Source organism: Glycine soja, chromosome 15, assembly GCF_004193775.1.
Source record: "Glycine soja cultivar W05 chromosome 15, ASM419377v2, whole genome shotgun sequence".
NCBI lineage: Eukaryota > Viridiplantae > Streptophyta > Magnoliopsida > Fabales > Fabaceae > Glycine > Glycine soja.
This window is the reverse complement of record NC_041016.1, coordinates 7340072-7354116: the sequence shown is the minus strand read 5'-3', so window position 1 is coordinate 7354116 and position 14045 is coordinate 7340072. Positions and strand designations below refer to the sequence as shown.

The window sequence follows — 14045 nt, the reverse complement described above, 5'->3', positions numbered from 1 at the left end:
CTTTCAACTGTTTTAAATTAGATTGAATCGGATTAAATATTTAAATTAAAATTGATTAAATGATAAATTAAAAAAATTAAAATGATTGAATTAAATAATTTTTCTCTTTAAAATCGATTCAATCCATTGCAGGAACACGGTTGATGTTTCCTTACTTGATGGTGATGGCCAAATCCTGCAAAATATTGGGGATATATCCTTGATGAATTATGAACACCCTTTTACAGGACCATCGACCTTGTCTTGTTTGCAGTTTGCCTGTGGCCTTTCAATAGCCATAAGACAAATATTCTCTTTTTCTTGGTAGGTTCTATTTTTTTAGGTGGCATTAATTAGTATTCAGCATTGGATCATAATTAGAAGTGGTGTTCCAGAGTGTTGTTTTGTGTAATTTTAGAATAGGAAAGTACAGAATGTCTTCCTCCATTCTCCAAATTATACCTTTACATTTTAACCAAATAAAATATGTAATTTAGTCTTCCAAAAACATATGATATGGCACGTTAAAGATTTTAAATATCAATTTATTTATTAAATATTTAAAATAGACAAGAATTTTGTTTTGATATATTTATGGACATCAATTTAGTCACATGATTTATGTTTAAGGACCATATTGATGTCTAAAGCATTTAAATTTTAAAAGACTAACTCAATATCACATCTACCTTTTAAAAAAATATATAATTTAAATATTTATTTCTATTTACTATTCGGTCAATTCTTAACTTTCTTGGATAGTCAATATTTCGATGCCAATTGGATGCCTCGAGTTATCAGCAAATTGCAGAAGGTGCAGTTTTGTAAATTAACGAGTTATATTGGTTGAAGTATCTTGTCATGGTATTCAACTATTTGTTATATATATAATGAAAAATTAAAGGTCAGGATCTCTTTAGTTTTTCTCAAAAATCTGCAGAGAATCTTGATCCTTTTCAATGGCATCAGGAAGCACCAAGTGTTGTAACATAAAGCTATCAAACAAGTCATGCAGGTGTATTGTGTTTTTTTTTTTCAGAGAAATGTTAAACGATCAATGAACTAATCATGTGGATTTGCTGGGGAATCAAATAGGGAGTCCCTTTATGCATAGCTAGAGAGCAAAATAGTGAGCCCCATTTGATACCCGAAGCCAACAGAAACACGCAAGAGTGAGCCCCAATTGATACTAAAGGCAAATGCTTATTTAAGAATGGGATTTGGATCCTATCCTGCTATAAAGAAAGGCATAAAATAACTTCTACGCGTTTCCCTATCATTTGTTTGCACGAGTCCTTTAAGTCTTTCGTTATTTCTGTCTTTCTCTTTCTATTTTTTCTAAAAACAAGTATTATCATATGTTCCAGTGGTTCAAAGTCTCACTTTTGAGTGTGAGGTCAATGGTTATTTATACACTTTTTTTTTTATTGAGATGTCTTTTGTTAAAGATAAAATTATGATAGTCTACCGAATATCTAAATGGATCTTAACGATGCCAGGAAACTTGAGACTGGAACATCATATTTTCAAAGAAAAAGAGATTCTACAAATCTATCTTTTCCACTGGGTGAAAAGAAGTTGTTTATGCTCTATGCATGTTTCAAAATCAGTTGAGGACTCTTGAATATTCATGAAATTGATTAAAAAATGGTTTGACTTCATTACCAATAATACAAACCCAACGAACAGGAACTTGATGTGTACCTCTTTTTTTCTTCTTCATTTTTTCTTCCTCAAGTTTCCTTTTCACATAATTTATGCCCCAACGGCACTGCACTTTTGTTGCTCTAGTTAATGGAGAAGCTAAACCACATTTTTTGACCAATACAATTCAATATGCTAGAGAGTTGGTGAGAAATTTTAAAGCTTACTATATATATGTGGGGATTAGAGATTTTTCCAATGCATTTTCAACATCCTTGGAACTTTTTGCAGGGTGTATTTTCATCAGGATCATGATTCATGGTGCAACCTAACAGAACTAAACCATACTCAAGAGTTCTACACAGTAATCCCTTAACCAACAAGATTTGGGATGATTCGTATTGCTAATCAAAGGAACCCTGAAAAACATTTTTAATTCGTATTGCCAACATTGGCATCCTTATACCCTGTATTTGTGTACCTGGAGAACATGCCTCCCACGAGAGGTGGGGATTCTCTACAGGCTATAGGCGCCACCATAACAAATAAACAGTTTGCTACAACCCCATTTCCATGCTTGCATAATTGCATTAATGATTAAAAATAATACTTATCTACCATTACTTGCATACTGTGGTTGTTTTATAAATGTTGGAGAGAAAGAAGGGAGAGATAAGATTGGTCTAGTGGTGAAGGAAGAAGGAAAGAGGAGAGGAATCACGGATTTGAATTTTTCTTCAAACAAAACCTAAACAATATTAACAACTAACATTTGTCTATAAAAAAAATTAGAGTTAATTATTGGTGGAGATCTCCACCTGTTTTACTTCTCCTATTCCTAACAATAACATCATTGGTTGTTCACTTTGCTAAAAACCAAATTGCATACAACGCATTCTTTCTTGTTCCATGTGCAGAAAATCCAAATTATGATATATAATTTGTGCAAATGCTTTCTTCCAAGACTTTATCGTGGGTTTGGATGTGGAAATTGAATCAAGTAATTTATTTTTTAAAAGAAATTGAAATGCTATGTGATAAATTTCTCAGTTTGGACAAAACATTTAGAAAGTATTTAAAATTCAAACATTTTAATGGAATATTTTAGTTAACTTAAAACACAAAAATTCAAATTCCCTCACAAAGAAAAAAATTTAAAATTCTCTCTCCATAACAGCGCTCACTCGAAGTGGGAGTGGCTGGTGCTGCGCGTGTCCATGAGGCTCAACGAACACGCCCACAACACCCAGATGGAGCCGTCGCCACGCAAATTTGGTGGTGCCGCTCCACCAGAGAATCCTCATCTTCTTCTCCGTTTGAGAAATAAAAACACTTCATTATTATTATCAGAACAACATTCCACACAGTAAATTACAACTCAATATTTCATTGTTTCAGACAGACAAAGAAAGGAAATTAGTATGAACAAGAATATGCATAAAAATAGTATGCTTTTTCTCCCCTTTTTATTTCGGTTTGGTTTTATTCTTCACCTCTACCATCATTAAATTTTATACTTAATTTATTAGATCTATTAGATTAAATTAAATTGGTCAATTTGATGACATAAAAAAACTGTAAATATTAATATTATTTATATGAAAAAACTGACAAAATAATCAATGCAGTGTAATAGAAATACTTTAAAAGAGTAAAGTGGAACTGTTTATCAAATTGAAATAAACAAAAAAAGAGATATGAATATATTTTAATATAATATAAATATATAAATTTGATTCCAGTAATAAAATATGGATTTCTCGAAAATGATACGTTTTTGGTAAGCAAATGATGCGTTATTATTGACCCCTTTTTTTTATCATTGAGAAAATATTATTGATCCTTTAGTTGTAATGGAATAAAATTTTATAGGATTTCAATTATTTTATTGACATCAATGTTGATGATATATGATTTTAGGTCTTGATATGGATTGAAGTATTTGTTTCTCTCACGAACAATGAAATTAATATCATTCAAATCTTGTACGAAATAATTATTCTTAAATTACATAATTATTTAATTTTAATATGTTTTTAAAATTATTGTAATACTAGGTAATTAATTTTTTTAACAAGAATAAGGAATTACATATCATTTCATCTTTTAATTTTACAGTATTGTTTAATCCAAGGTTTTTTATGTTACTACAAGTAAGATTCAAAATTGTTTAACATTAAAATTATTTTGATTATTTAATTATTAAATATTAAAAAAATTATTATTATTAAATTTATTTTAAATATTTAACTATTTAAAAAATGACTCATTTATTTTCATTCAATACTAAAATTTTAATTTTTAAATAAATATTTAAAAATAAAAAATTGAATTTCATTGAAATAAAATTATTTTATCCAAATAAAAAAAAATTAAAATATCTCATCCAAACAAAATATTTACAAAGTAAAAAGAATTTAACTCAAGATAATCAAAATGCTGTGTATTTGAATTTTAAAAAAAATTTTAAATCCTTCATGGTTAGAGGTCTTACCATACCAGCAAAAGTTCTATTTGGCTTGCCATTTTAAAGTTGTTCTCTTTTGGCACATCCTTCGTACAACAGCAAGTGGTTTAGTCACCGCCCCGTCCATTATGTGTTGGGGAAGATTCTTGTAAGATATTCATACGGGACCAGTACTCAGATAATGATCCTCTCTCATGCTAATTTAACCAGGGATAGTTCTCAACACATTTATATTGCTTTGGAATTTCTCCATTCAAAAGCCAGAAGTTTTTTGTGCTCAATTCCATTCCATCTAATATTTCAAAACGTCACACAAACTACAGTCATTTTTGTTGCCTTGCAATGGAGACATCCTACCTAGTGGCTTAAAGACAAGAATGAATGAATGGAGAGAATATAAAGAAAAAATCCTGACAATATACATTGATCTTAATCCACATGCTGCAGATTAGCATCACCTAATTATCATATATGGGCCACAAGGCCCCTTAATTAAAGGTGAAAGGTCGGTAGTAAGCTACTGCATTTCAATGTCGGCCAATCCAAAACTACAAACAAAAAGAAAGAAGATGAATTAGCACATGAAGGAATTGTGATAATCAGCAACATTAATTGGTAATTGAGATTTTCTGTTAGTGGGTTTTGGACAAGTATTAGTGTGTTACACCCCCCTAGAAAAAAGCCTAACTGGCCCACGTGTCATATTTACATAGAATCCCCACTCATTCTACTCTCTGTCTGGTCTGTCCTTTGAAATGTAAACTAAACACTAACCAATTCCAATATGTTTCATCCTGAATATATTCCTCTAAAGAAAAAAAGGATATATTTTTATTATATTATTTCCAACCCCTATATGTAGTGATGGAGCTACCACCACATCGACCAAACCCAACCCCACGGCCACCAATAGCACCACCATATATGCAGCAAGAAATACCATATGCACCTTATTGGTATCCCCTAGTAGTACAAAATTGTCTGCAACTGCATTTCACAAAGTCTATACTCTCTTGTCTGCCACTTGCCGGGCTCTATCATTCATCCGCCACTCTTCTTCCATTTTGTCAATCTTATTTGTTGAGACAAGATGAAGGATTTTTCCAACAAGTTTTTACTACAACCTTGTATATCTTCTATTTGGCATTAGTTGCATAAGCTTCCTGATTATCCCTTTATCATAGGCTACATAAGGAAAAAGTAAGGAAGAAAAAACAAAAATAAAAGTGGTCTAAACCCGGTGCATCCAAGTCAACAACCTGACTATAAATATGGCCAATTCCTGAGGATTCAATTCAACCCCATGAACACTTAACTACCTCTACTGTAGCCTTGAGGATTCAAATTCAAGCACACATGTCGGTTTCTTGTGCTAAAAACTTCTTCCAGAGGTTCTGGCAAGATGAATTCCAAACGGGAAATATTCCCCATGGAAGCTTTTTGGCCAATGATGATCTCCTTCCATCTCTTGGAGCTAGATTAAACCAGGAAACTAGACTTAGAAGATACATAATCTCCCCTTTCAATCCTCGCTATAGGTGATGTGATGAACCTTTACATGTAGTCACAACAAGATACAAAACTCTTATGAATATTTTTTGTGCCTGCATCTTCTCATGTACTTTTATTACAGGGCTTGGGAGTTGGTACTGGTTGTTCTAGTCATATACTCAGCTTGGATTTGCCCATTTGAGTTTGCCTTTCTTCCTTACAAGGAAGATGCTCTATTCATCGTAGACAACATTGTCAATGGCTTCTTTGTCATTGACATAGTGTTGACATTCTTTGTTGCATACCCTGATCGACATTCTTATCTTCTTGTTGATGATCCAAAGAAGATTGCAATCAGGTGAATGTCCATAAACTCTTCTTCAAAACTAAGATGATGCTACAACAACTCTGCTTACTTCACATAGCTCAACCAAACTTGCAGGTACATATCTACCTGGTTTGGTTTTGATGTCTGCTCAACAATACCATTTCAATCCTTCAGCTTCCTCTTTAATAATAGCAGTGAGCTTGGCTTCAAAGTTTTTAACATGTTTCGATTATGGCGGTTGAGACGAGTCAGTGCTCTGTTTGCAAGGTTTACCATCATGTCATATTCAACTTTATGGTTATGGTTTTCATCATAGGCTTCTAATTACAATAATATGACAGTGCTCACTAGCTCCTTTGTTTTGCTTTCAGACTTGAAAAGGACATTCGCTTCAATTATTTTTGGACTAGGTGCACAAAGCTCATTGCTGTAAGCCACTAGAGTTCAAATCATATATTTGCTTTGTTATTCTTCCTGTAATAATCTCAAGGTACTTTGTAGAACTGAATTGCCACTTTTCATAAAAATTTCAGGTGACCTTGTTCGCGGTGCACTGTGCGGGATGCTTTAACTATCTCATTGCAGATAGGTATCCAGATTCTAAAAGAACATGGATTGGTGCAGTGTACCCAAATTTCAAAGAAGAAAATCTTTGGGACAGATATGTCACTGCAATATACTGGTCCATTGTCACTCTTACTACCACAGGCTATGGGGATTTACATGCTGAGAACACGAGAGAGATGCTGTTTGATATAGCTTACATGCTGTTCAACTTGGGTTTAACATCATACATCATTGGAAACATGACTAACCTTGTAGTCCACTGGACCAGCCGTACCAGAAATTTTGTATGTACTCTCAAACTTGAGTTTTTTTCTATTCTGCTACTGCTCAATTTGTCAGTGCCAATTATTATACATGTGTTAGACTAAACTGAACTCTGTTTCTCATTTAATAATACTCTTCAAAGTCACTATCCAAGACAGTGTTCAAAAGGCTACTTTTAAATATTCTGTAGGCCCCACATTTTGGTATTATATTTGAAACAGAAAATCTTGCATAATTTTCCTGTTAGTTTCATGGTATGTTGCACTTCAGCAATAACTAATCATTTCCTTTCCAATAAAATTATAAAAAAAAAAAAAAACTCATTCAGATAAGAGGAATTTTATTTCTTCTCTCTAATGAAGAGGGGATTGGTTTTGGTGCCACAGAGGGACACAGTCAAAGCAGCTTCTGAATTTGCTTCAAGAAATCATTTGCCCCATCGCATTCAGGATCAAATGTTGTCACATATATGTTTAAGGTTCAAAACAGAAGGACTGAAGCAGCAAGAAACATTGAATGATCTTCCAAAGGCAATTCGTTCAAGCATTGCACACCATCTGTTTTTTCCTGTCGTGCAAAAGGTCTACCTTTTCCAAGGAGTCTCACATGATTTCCTTTTCCAACTGGTAATACTAATACCCCGCATGCCTTGTTTGTTTTTATTAATATTATGGTGACATTTTTTTGTTCCTTCTGTGTTCTTCTTCTTTGGCCAAGAGCAAAGAACTAATGTTACAAGATATCTCAATATCTGACCCAAATAACCCTGTAATAATAGGTTTCAGATATGGAAGCTGAGTATTTCCCACCTAAGGAAGATGTGATGCTGCAAAACGAGTCATCTACAGAACTTTATGTGCTGGTTTCAGGGGCAGTGGTGAGTTAGCTTAAATCATGAATGATCTAGTTAGTAGCCATTAATTAATCTTGGAGAATGCATATTGACACAAAAAAATCTTTTCAAATGGTGTTTTGTTGCAGGATCTGGTTCGCTACATGGATGGGCATGATCATGTAAAAATATTCAACTCATGGTGTTTTTGTTTATGTTCATAATATGAAATAACTGAATATAACTTTCTGTCTACATTAAACAATTCAGGTTCACGGGAAGGCAGTTGCAGTAGATGCATTTGGAGAGATTGGAGTTTTATATCATATACCACAGCCTTTCACAGTTCGGACCACAGAACTTTCTCAGATTTTAAGAATCAACAAAACATCCTTAATGAATGTCTTACACGCAAATCCAGGAGACGCACAAATTACAATGGATAACCTTTTAATGGTAATTAGGATATTGAAGGCCTCTAAACTCAAAACATGGGGAATATATAGTATAAGTTTCATTTATTGAATATCCCCCCTCAACAATAACAGGTTCCTAAACCACATGTTATCTTGTATTGACAGAGATTAAAGGGGCTTGAAGGTTTTGGCTTTGAATATCCATGCACAGATTCTGGACGGCTTACACATGAAGTGCTTCAAGGAGGTAACACGAGAGGAAACTTTTCTCACGAGTGTACTAATAATTCACCTGAGCATTCATTAATGCATGAAGGAGAGTGCTTAGATATTAGGAACTCGGAGACCAGTTTGCGTAAAGTGACTAATGATGATCATTTAGTCCCTAAACATAACGTGATCCTTGAGCATGTTAGAAGAGATCCTCATGCCCCTGCACACAAAGGGAATCTAGACATTGTTGAAATTCTGCTTGGAAGAGATGCACATCCTAACCCAAATTCCATAGGGTGGACACAAAAAGCTCGAGTAAAACAGCCGAAAAACAAGAGCATTTGTGACCAAAAAATGAGTTGTGAAAACGAGAAGTTAGATGAATATAGAATAGAGATAGCGGAGCCAGAAATCCTTGACCTTGACAGAAATGGCTCCACCAGAAACACAAGGCAAGATGGTATTAGATCTATCAAGTTCCCATTAGAGAAAATAAATACAAACTGCAATTCAAGAAATTCTAACTGTCCAAGTGATAGAGAATCGGCAAGGCTCACCAAGAAGAGAGTAACAATCCACTTGCTACACAGCAGGAGTACCTCACGAGGTCAGCATGGAAAATTAATAATCCTGCCTGATTCATTACAAGAGCTGCTCAAAATTGCCGGTAAGCTTTGCCCTCGGGTAAAAAAAAAAACTATGATACATGAACCTATATAACAGCAATAATAGTTTCACATACACAGAGGATCAACTTTATGTATAGGGATGCTGCAAAAAACAGATGCAGTATTCTGAACACACTAAGAGTATAACTTTTTACTGCTTTTACTTTCTCCTAACCATAAACTTGCAAAACTGCAGATGCCAAATTTGGTGGCTTCAACCCTATAAAAGTAATTAATACAGAGAATGCAGAGATAGATGACATAAATGTCATCCGGGATGGAGATCATCTCTTTCTTCTGTGCAGCGGTGATGAAGATTTGAGTTCATGATGTTACCAACATAGATAGCATCTTTAGGAATGTAATGATAATTGTGTAATCAACCAAATCACAAAAATGCTAAGCATCCATAAGCATATTGGAAAATCATACAATTCGATTACAAAAGCTGCTCTTTGTCCATGACTTGAAACAAAATTTTACAATCTCATTTAGATAGGGTCAGTTATAAATCCAAGAAAATGAGTCATAATCATTTGACGGTCTCTTAAATGTGTTTGCTGATGTGTTGCATGATTCGAACAATATTTCACAGTTTTTATTATCACTGAGAACCCAGCTAATCAATTCCTTTACAACCAGAAGTACTCTTGGTCAGAGTAAGAGAGACTGACTTCAAAGAAGCATCTCTGTGAGACCAGGGTGACAGGGTCTGTATTTTTAATAACTGTGTTGAATGCCTTTGATGAATATACTCATTTCTTCAAATTGATTGGTATAGGATGTGCTTCTGTGTTAAAAACAAATTTATCCAAAGGAATAAGAGAGCTGTCCGCGAAAAGCAAGTAAAAATACTTAAGTGTTTCTCCTAGAAAAAAAGTCTCCATTTTGTCTCTTCTATGAGGAGGAACAATAGTTACATCGTCCAGAGAACAATATCCACCAGTATCAACCTTTGTGTGCTTTTCAAAAGCTTCAAAGATTTGCCAACCCCATTCACGATATCTGTAAGACAAAATATTCATATCTGATTATTTCAAAGAAAAAAAAGATTTTTAAAAAAAGAACAGGAAAAACAAAATTAAGCTTGTTTTCACTGTTTCTTACACATGGCCAGAAGCAATAGAAATATAAACTAATTTTATACATAAGAAAGGGAGAAAGCATACTTTGGATCTTCTGTGATACGGTACAAAACAAACAATGACTCCACAGTCTCAGGTCTCAAAAGATTGTGACGGTCAGCAGGTTTTATAATGATGTCATTAACAAATTCCGAGCTCTTATTTCCTCCATCATGACCTTGTTCAGAAAATTCCTGGGTATGAAAAGCATAAAATTAGAGGCTAGATGTCATGTCTCTATTCTTGCTATGTAGAAATGCAGTAGAAAAACAAATGCTTCCCATAAGCAGAATCATACAACAGAAATGGGAGGACATTAGTAGATAATGAGATGCATTGCTGCATTTTTTATTTTTTTTTTGTGATCTTTTATCAATTGATGAAATCCAAAATGCCATAAAAATCCACTAACCTCAGTATGAAAGTAAGCAATTTCAGGAGCAAGACCAGTTGAAGTTACTGCATACATTTCAAAGCATGTTTTAGTCAGATCTTCTGCTAGCTTCAAATTTTCTAGGTCTTCAAAGTTAAGCATATTGTTTTTCATTGCCTGTTTCTTTGTAAGGCCTTTAGTGGCACCAATTGCAAGTGTACCAGGTAGGAAACACACCTGAAAGGGCAGCATCAAATTTTACATCAATGTTAGTAGATACATGTCAACATTTACCAGACACCTCTTACTTATGATCAAAGCACATAACTTGAATTTTCACAAGATAAAAAATGAGAGCAGAATAAATAAGCAAATAACAGAAAAGATACTTTCTACTAAACTGAACTTCTATTTGATGTTTTTTATGATCAGAGTCCAATTCACAGTTGAAGGAAATCTGTTAAAAATTTTGAATTCCACAGGCAATATAAAATTTGAATTTCATTTTTCACATACATCAAATACAAATAAATAATGTCTGATAACAAACCAATCCAGTAATCCACGGTTCAGTATTGTCAGACATTGTATGCAAGTGCAGCATATTATATATGGCACAATAACTGGATCAATTCTTTTGCACTATTTCTACTTAATGATATTCTCAAGCAACTACTGTAGCACAAAATATTTGTATGCAATGCCAAACTTGAAAATTAGAAAGTACTGCATACCAGGTGATCCATTTTTGGGCTGAAATTACTGTTAGATCCATAAGGCAATTCTCCGACAAAAACTAGTCCATTTGGAATTGATTTCCGAACAAGAAGATGTCTAACACCATTCATTGCTTCATTATACATTTCATATAGGTATGATGTATTACTATTGCTACTTGCTCCACTCTGAAGCCATACTTTGATTAAGTACTCATAGTAACTGTCCCCACGAGATCCCAGTCTAATATTTTCTCCACTAAACTCACCAGAATGAGGGCTGCATTTAGTTATTAGAGATATCTAAATGTCAGTAGAAAATGATGAGAAAAGAAAAAAAGACACAAGCCTAAAGGTGATAAAAAAAAAACAATTGGGGTGGGTGATCAAAGAAGTAATTGAATAAAAACAAATCAAAAGATTTATTAAGAATTACTCCAAGTGAAGATTAATATCCAAATACACTGATCAAATTATATTCAGTTTAATACCTAATGTAGATAGGAACTAGTCCTTCAATCTTTGGAAGAGTCTTCATGTGCTCCATGACTTTCATTGCTTCCAAACTATATTTCTGATCACCAGATATCTGACTGAGATAATTAAACTCAAGCTGTAAAGTGGAAACTTCCGATGTGCTACTCAGTCCTCCGGGAGCTGGATGGGCTGACTTTTCATGCAGAATAACATCACTAAACGGAATAGCAGTTGGACTGGCCGTAAAAGCAGATAGCAGACGGTCAGCCAAATCCTTAGCAGTTTCTAGATAAACTGCTGGTTTAGGTCCTGCATGAGTTAAGTTCGTTCCTTTCTCCCCACCACTTAGATGGTACGCACTTAAAAGCCCACCCAAAACCCGTATCGTGGTTTCAAATAAATTCACTTGACCCTTTTTACTAATTCTCTCAGAAAGGTGTTCTTCAACCCAGGATCCAGCTTCAGCCACAACCTCATCAAGACCCATGATCATAGCCGTGTCGAGAGCATCCACCACCGTAGCACCCAACCCTCCTAATCCATCAATTCCATGCTGGCTGAGCGGCATAAGTTCATCGTAACCCATGGCAAATTTCTTGTATCCAGACCAAGCATGAACGAAAGCTTCCTTGACTTTCTTTTGCCTAGCAATCCACATTGACCTAACAACATCCGGATTCCCCGATACATGGTCATTTCCATTACCACTTCCCTTTTCATCCGGCGATAATCTAGGAGGAAGCCTCGGCGGCCGTCTCCAGAACCTCTTTATTTTGCCAGCACCATTAACAATGCTGCTATTTGCGTAACTGTTTCTATTCACAATTGCTTCATCATCAGAAACTACACCGCCTGAACTCGTATGTGCCAGCATAAGATAAGCAACACCAAAGATCAATATCAAAAACAGAAACTTCCCTGTACTACAGCTACCACAATCACGCCTTAGGTTACTGGTGAGTAAGTTCTGAGTAGCAACCTGGAAAACAAACACATAGCAAACAACTAAACATCAAATGTTCATCACAAATTCACATAGATAAAAACTGCAAGGAATATGAGGTGAAACAAATGGGAAGATGATAGAGAATTGCAATCAGGATTCGAGGAATAGATGCAGATAAGGAAGGTAGGTATTGGGCAAAACGAAGACTTTGGGATCTTAATTGAAAAGCAAAGGAATGAATACCTTGAAGAAAGAACGGGGGCGAAACTTGGCGTTGTCGTAGTCAACATCTTTGGTGGAGTAGGGCAGAGACTTGGACATGGTGTTGTGTTGGATCCGATCAGCAATTCTAATTCCTAATTGAGACAAAGAGACAATTTAGCTGGGAATTCGATTGCGTAGGATACTAGGCTTATGTAGCATCATCTCATGCGACCAGAGACAGATTTCTCCGCTGTGGGAAGAGGGATGTCTGACAGGAACTTTCAGATCAATGGGTGCATCTCCTATAATTTTCTTTCTTTCTTCTAACGCATCCACTAATGACTATTACGTTTTAATTAGATTAAATTAGTTTTTTTAGTTCTTTAAATTTATTTTATTTTATCTTTTCGTCTAATTTATAAAAGATCATATTTTATGACAGTTTAAAACTGTTAAAAAAATTTAAATCATTGTAAAATATATATTATTCAAGAGCATAAATTGATTTTAAAAATCATAGAATTAAATTAAAATCAAAATAAACTAAAAAACTAAATTAAATCAATTTTAAAAATTAAAATAATAAATTAAACTAAAAAAAATTAAAAAACTAAATTGAAATTAAATAATAAATTACAGCACAAGAAACTAATTTAACATTTTAATTATGGGCAAGTATATTCTTATTTTCTTGTAGTAGTTGTTACAAATCTTCTTCGTTAAAAAAAATTGTTACAAATCTTTAATATTTTATTAGGATATACTAAATACTTAAAAGGAAGAATTTCTTTTGCAGCGAATTTTTTTTTATAAAATAATTTAGAATTAGAAAATATATTCAACTCTTTTTTTTCTTTAATAGGATTTAATATTATAATTAATTATTTACCTAAAAACTTTATTGTTTTTTTAGTCATATCAGATCTCTTAGGATAGAAGTCCGGTTGATTCTGCAATACCTTACGGGGTGACGCTGAATTCGCGTCTAATTGGTTAATGTATCAAATTAAATTTTAAAATGCGATAATTATTACTTAATAAATAAAGTGTATTGTAACAGACTATGGAGATAAATAAACTTAAACGTGTGACTAGTTGTCATATCATGTGTTGACAAAATGATCGTTCCCATTGGCAATACTTCTCCTACCTACATGGCATTGACAGCAATACACGTACTCCGTTAGCTAGGAAAAAAATAGAGTGAATTAAAAAAACCAAGTGAGGGAAGAAAAGAGAAATAAAAACAATATGGTAGAATTTTTTGTTATTTAGTTTAAAAGAAATAGAAGGAAAATATAAGATTGTTTGATTCGGATTAAAATAAAATAGATTA

General features: G+C 33.7%; 2 protein-coding genes across 2 annotated transcripts; one reads left to right on the top strand and one right to left on the bottom strand.

The window, feature by feature from the left end:
- The first annotated feature begins 4894 nt into the window (after window positions 1–4894).
- LOC114387748 (potassium channel KAT3-like) lies at window positions 4895–9414 on the top strand. The gene is made up of 11 exons (XM_028347956.1): window positions 4895–5628; window positions 5724–5939; window positions 6024–6176; window positions 6281–6338; window positions 6443–6760; window positions 7127–7366; window positions 7519–7617; window positions 7722–7754; window positions 7843–8028; window positions 8154–8868; window positions 9066–9414. The coding sequence occupies exons 1-11, from the start codon at window positions 5447–5449 to the stop codon at window positions 9197–9199; spliced, it is 2334 nt and encodes a 777-aa protein (XP_028203757.1). The 5' UTR covers window positions 4895–5446; the 3' UTR covers window positions 9200–9414.
- LOC114387749 (mannosyl-oligosaccharide 1,2-alpha-mannosidase MNS3-like) lies at window positions 9258–13040 on the bottom strand. Its single transcript, XM_028347957.1, has 6 exons — window positions 12749–13040; window positions 11574–12538; window positions 11101–11362; window positions 10406–10603; window positions 10039–10187; window positions 9258–9874 (listed from the first exon to the last, which is right to left on the bottom strand). Exons 1-6 carry the CDS (start codon window positions 12824–12826, stop codon window positions 9625–9627), a joined length of 1902 nt encoding a protein of 633 aa, XP_028203758.1. The 5' UTR covers window positions 12827–13040; the 3' UTR covers window positions 9258–9624.
- Between the last annotated feature and the right edge of the window lie 1005 nt (window positions 13041–14045).

Coding starts and splice junctions, on each gene's coding strand:
- LOC114387748 (XM_028347956.1), top strand. CDS start 5,447: ATGTCGGTTTCTTGTGCTAAAAACTTCTTCCAGAGGTTCTGGCAAGAT. Junction 7,755..7,842: donor ACATGGATGGGCATGATCAT/GTAAAAATATTC, acceptor TAAACAATTCAG/GTTCACGGGAAGGCAGTTGC. Junction 8,029..8,153: donor CAATGGATAACCTTTTAATG/GTAATTAGGATA, acceptor TTGTATTGACAG/AGATTAAAGGGGCTTGAAGG.
- LOC114387749 (XM_028347957.1), bottom strand. CDS start 12,826: ATGTCCAAGTCTCTGCCCTACTCCACCAAAGATGTTGACTACGACAAC. Junction 12,539..12,748: donor GCCCCCGTTCTTTCTTCAAG/GTATTCATTCCT, acceptor TTTGTTTTCCAG/GTTGCTACTCAGAACTTACT. Junction 11,363..11,573: donor CTAGTTCCTATCTACATTAG/GTATTAAACTGA, acceptor AACTAAATGCAG/CCCTCATTCTGGTGAGTTTA.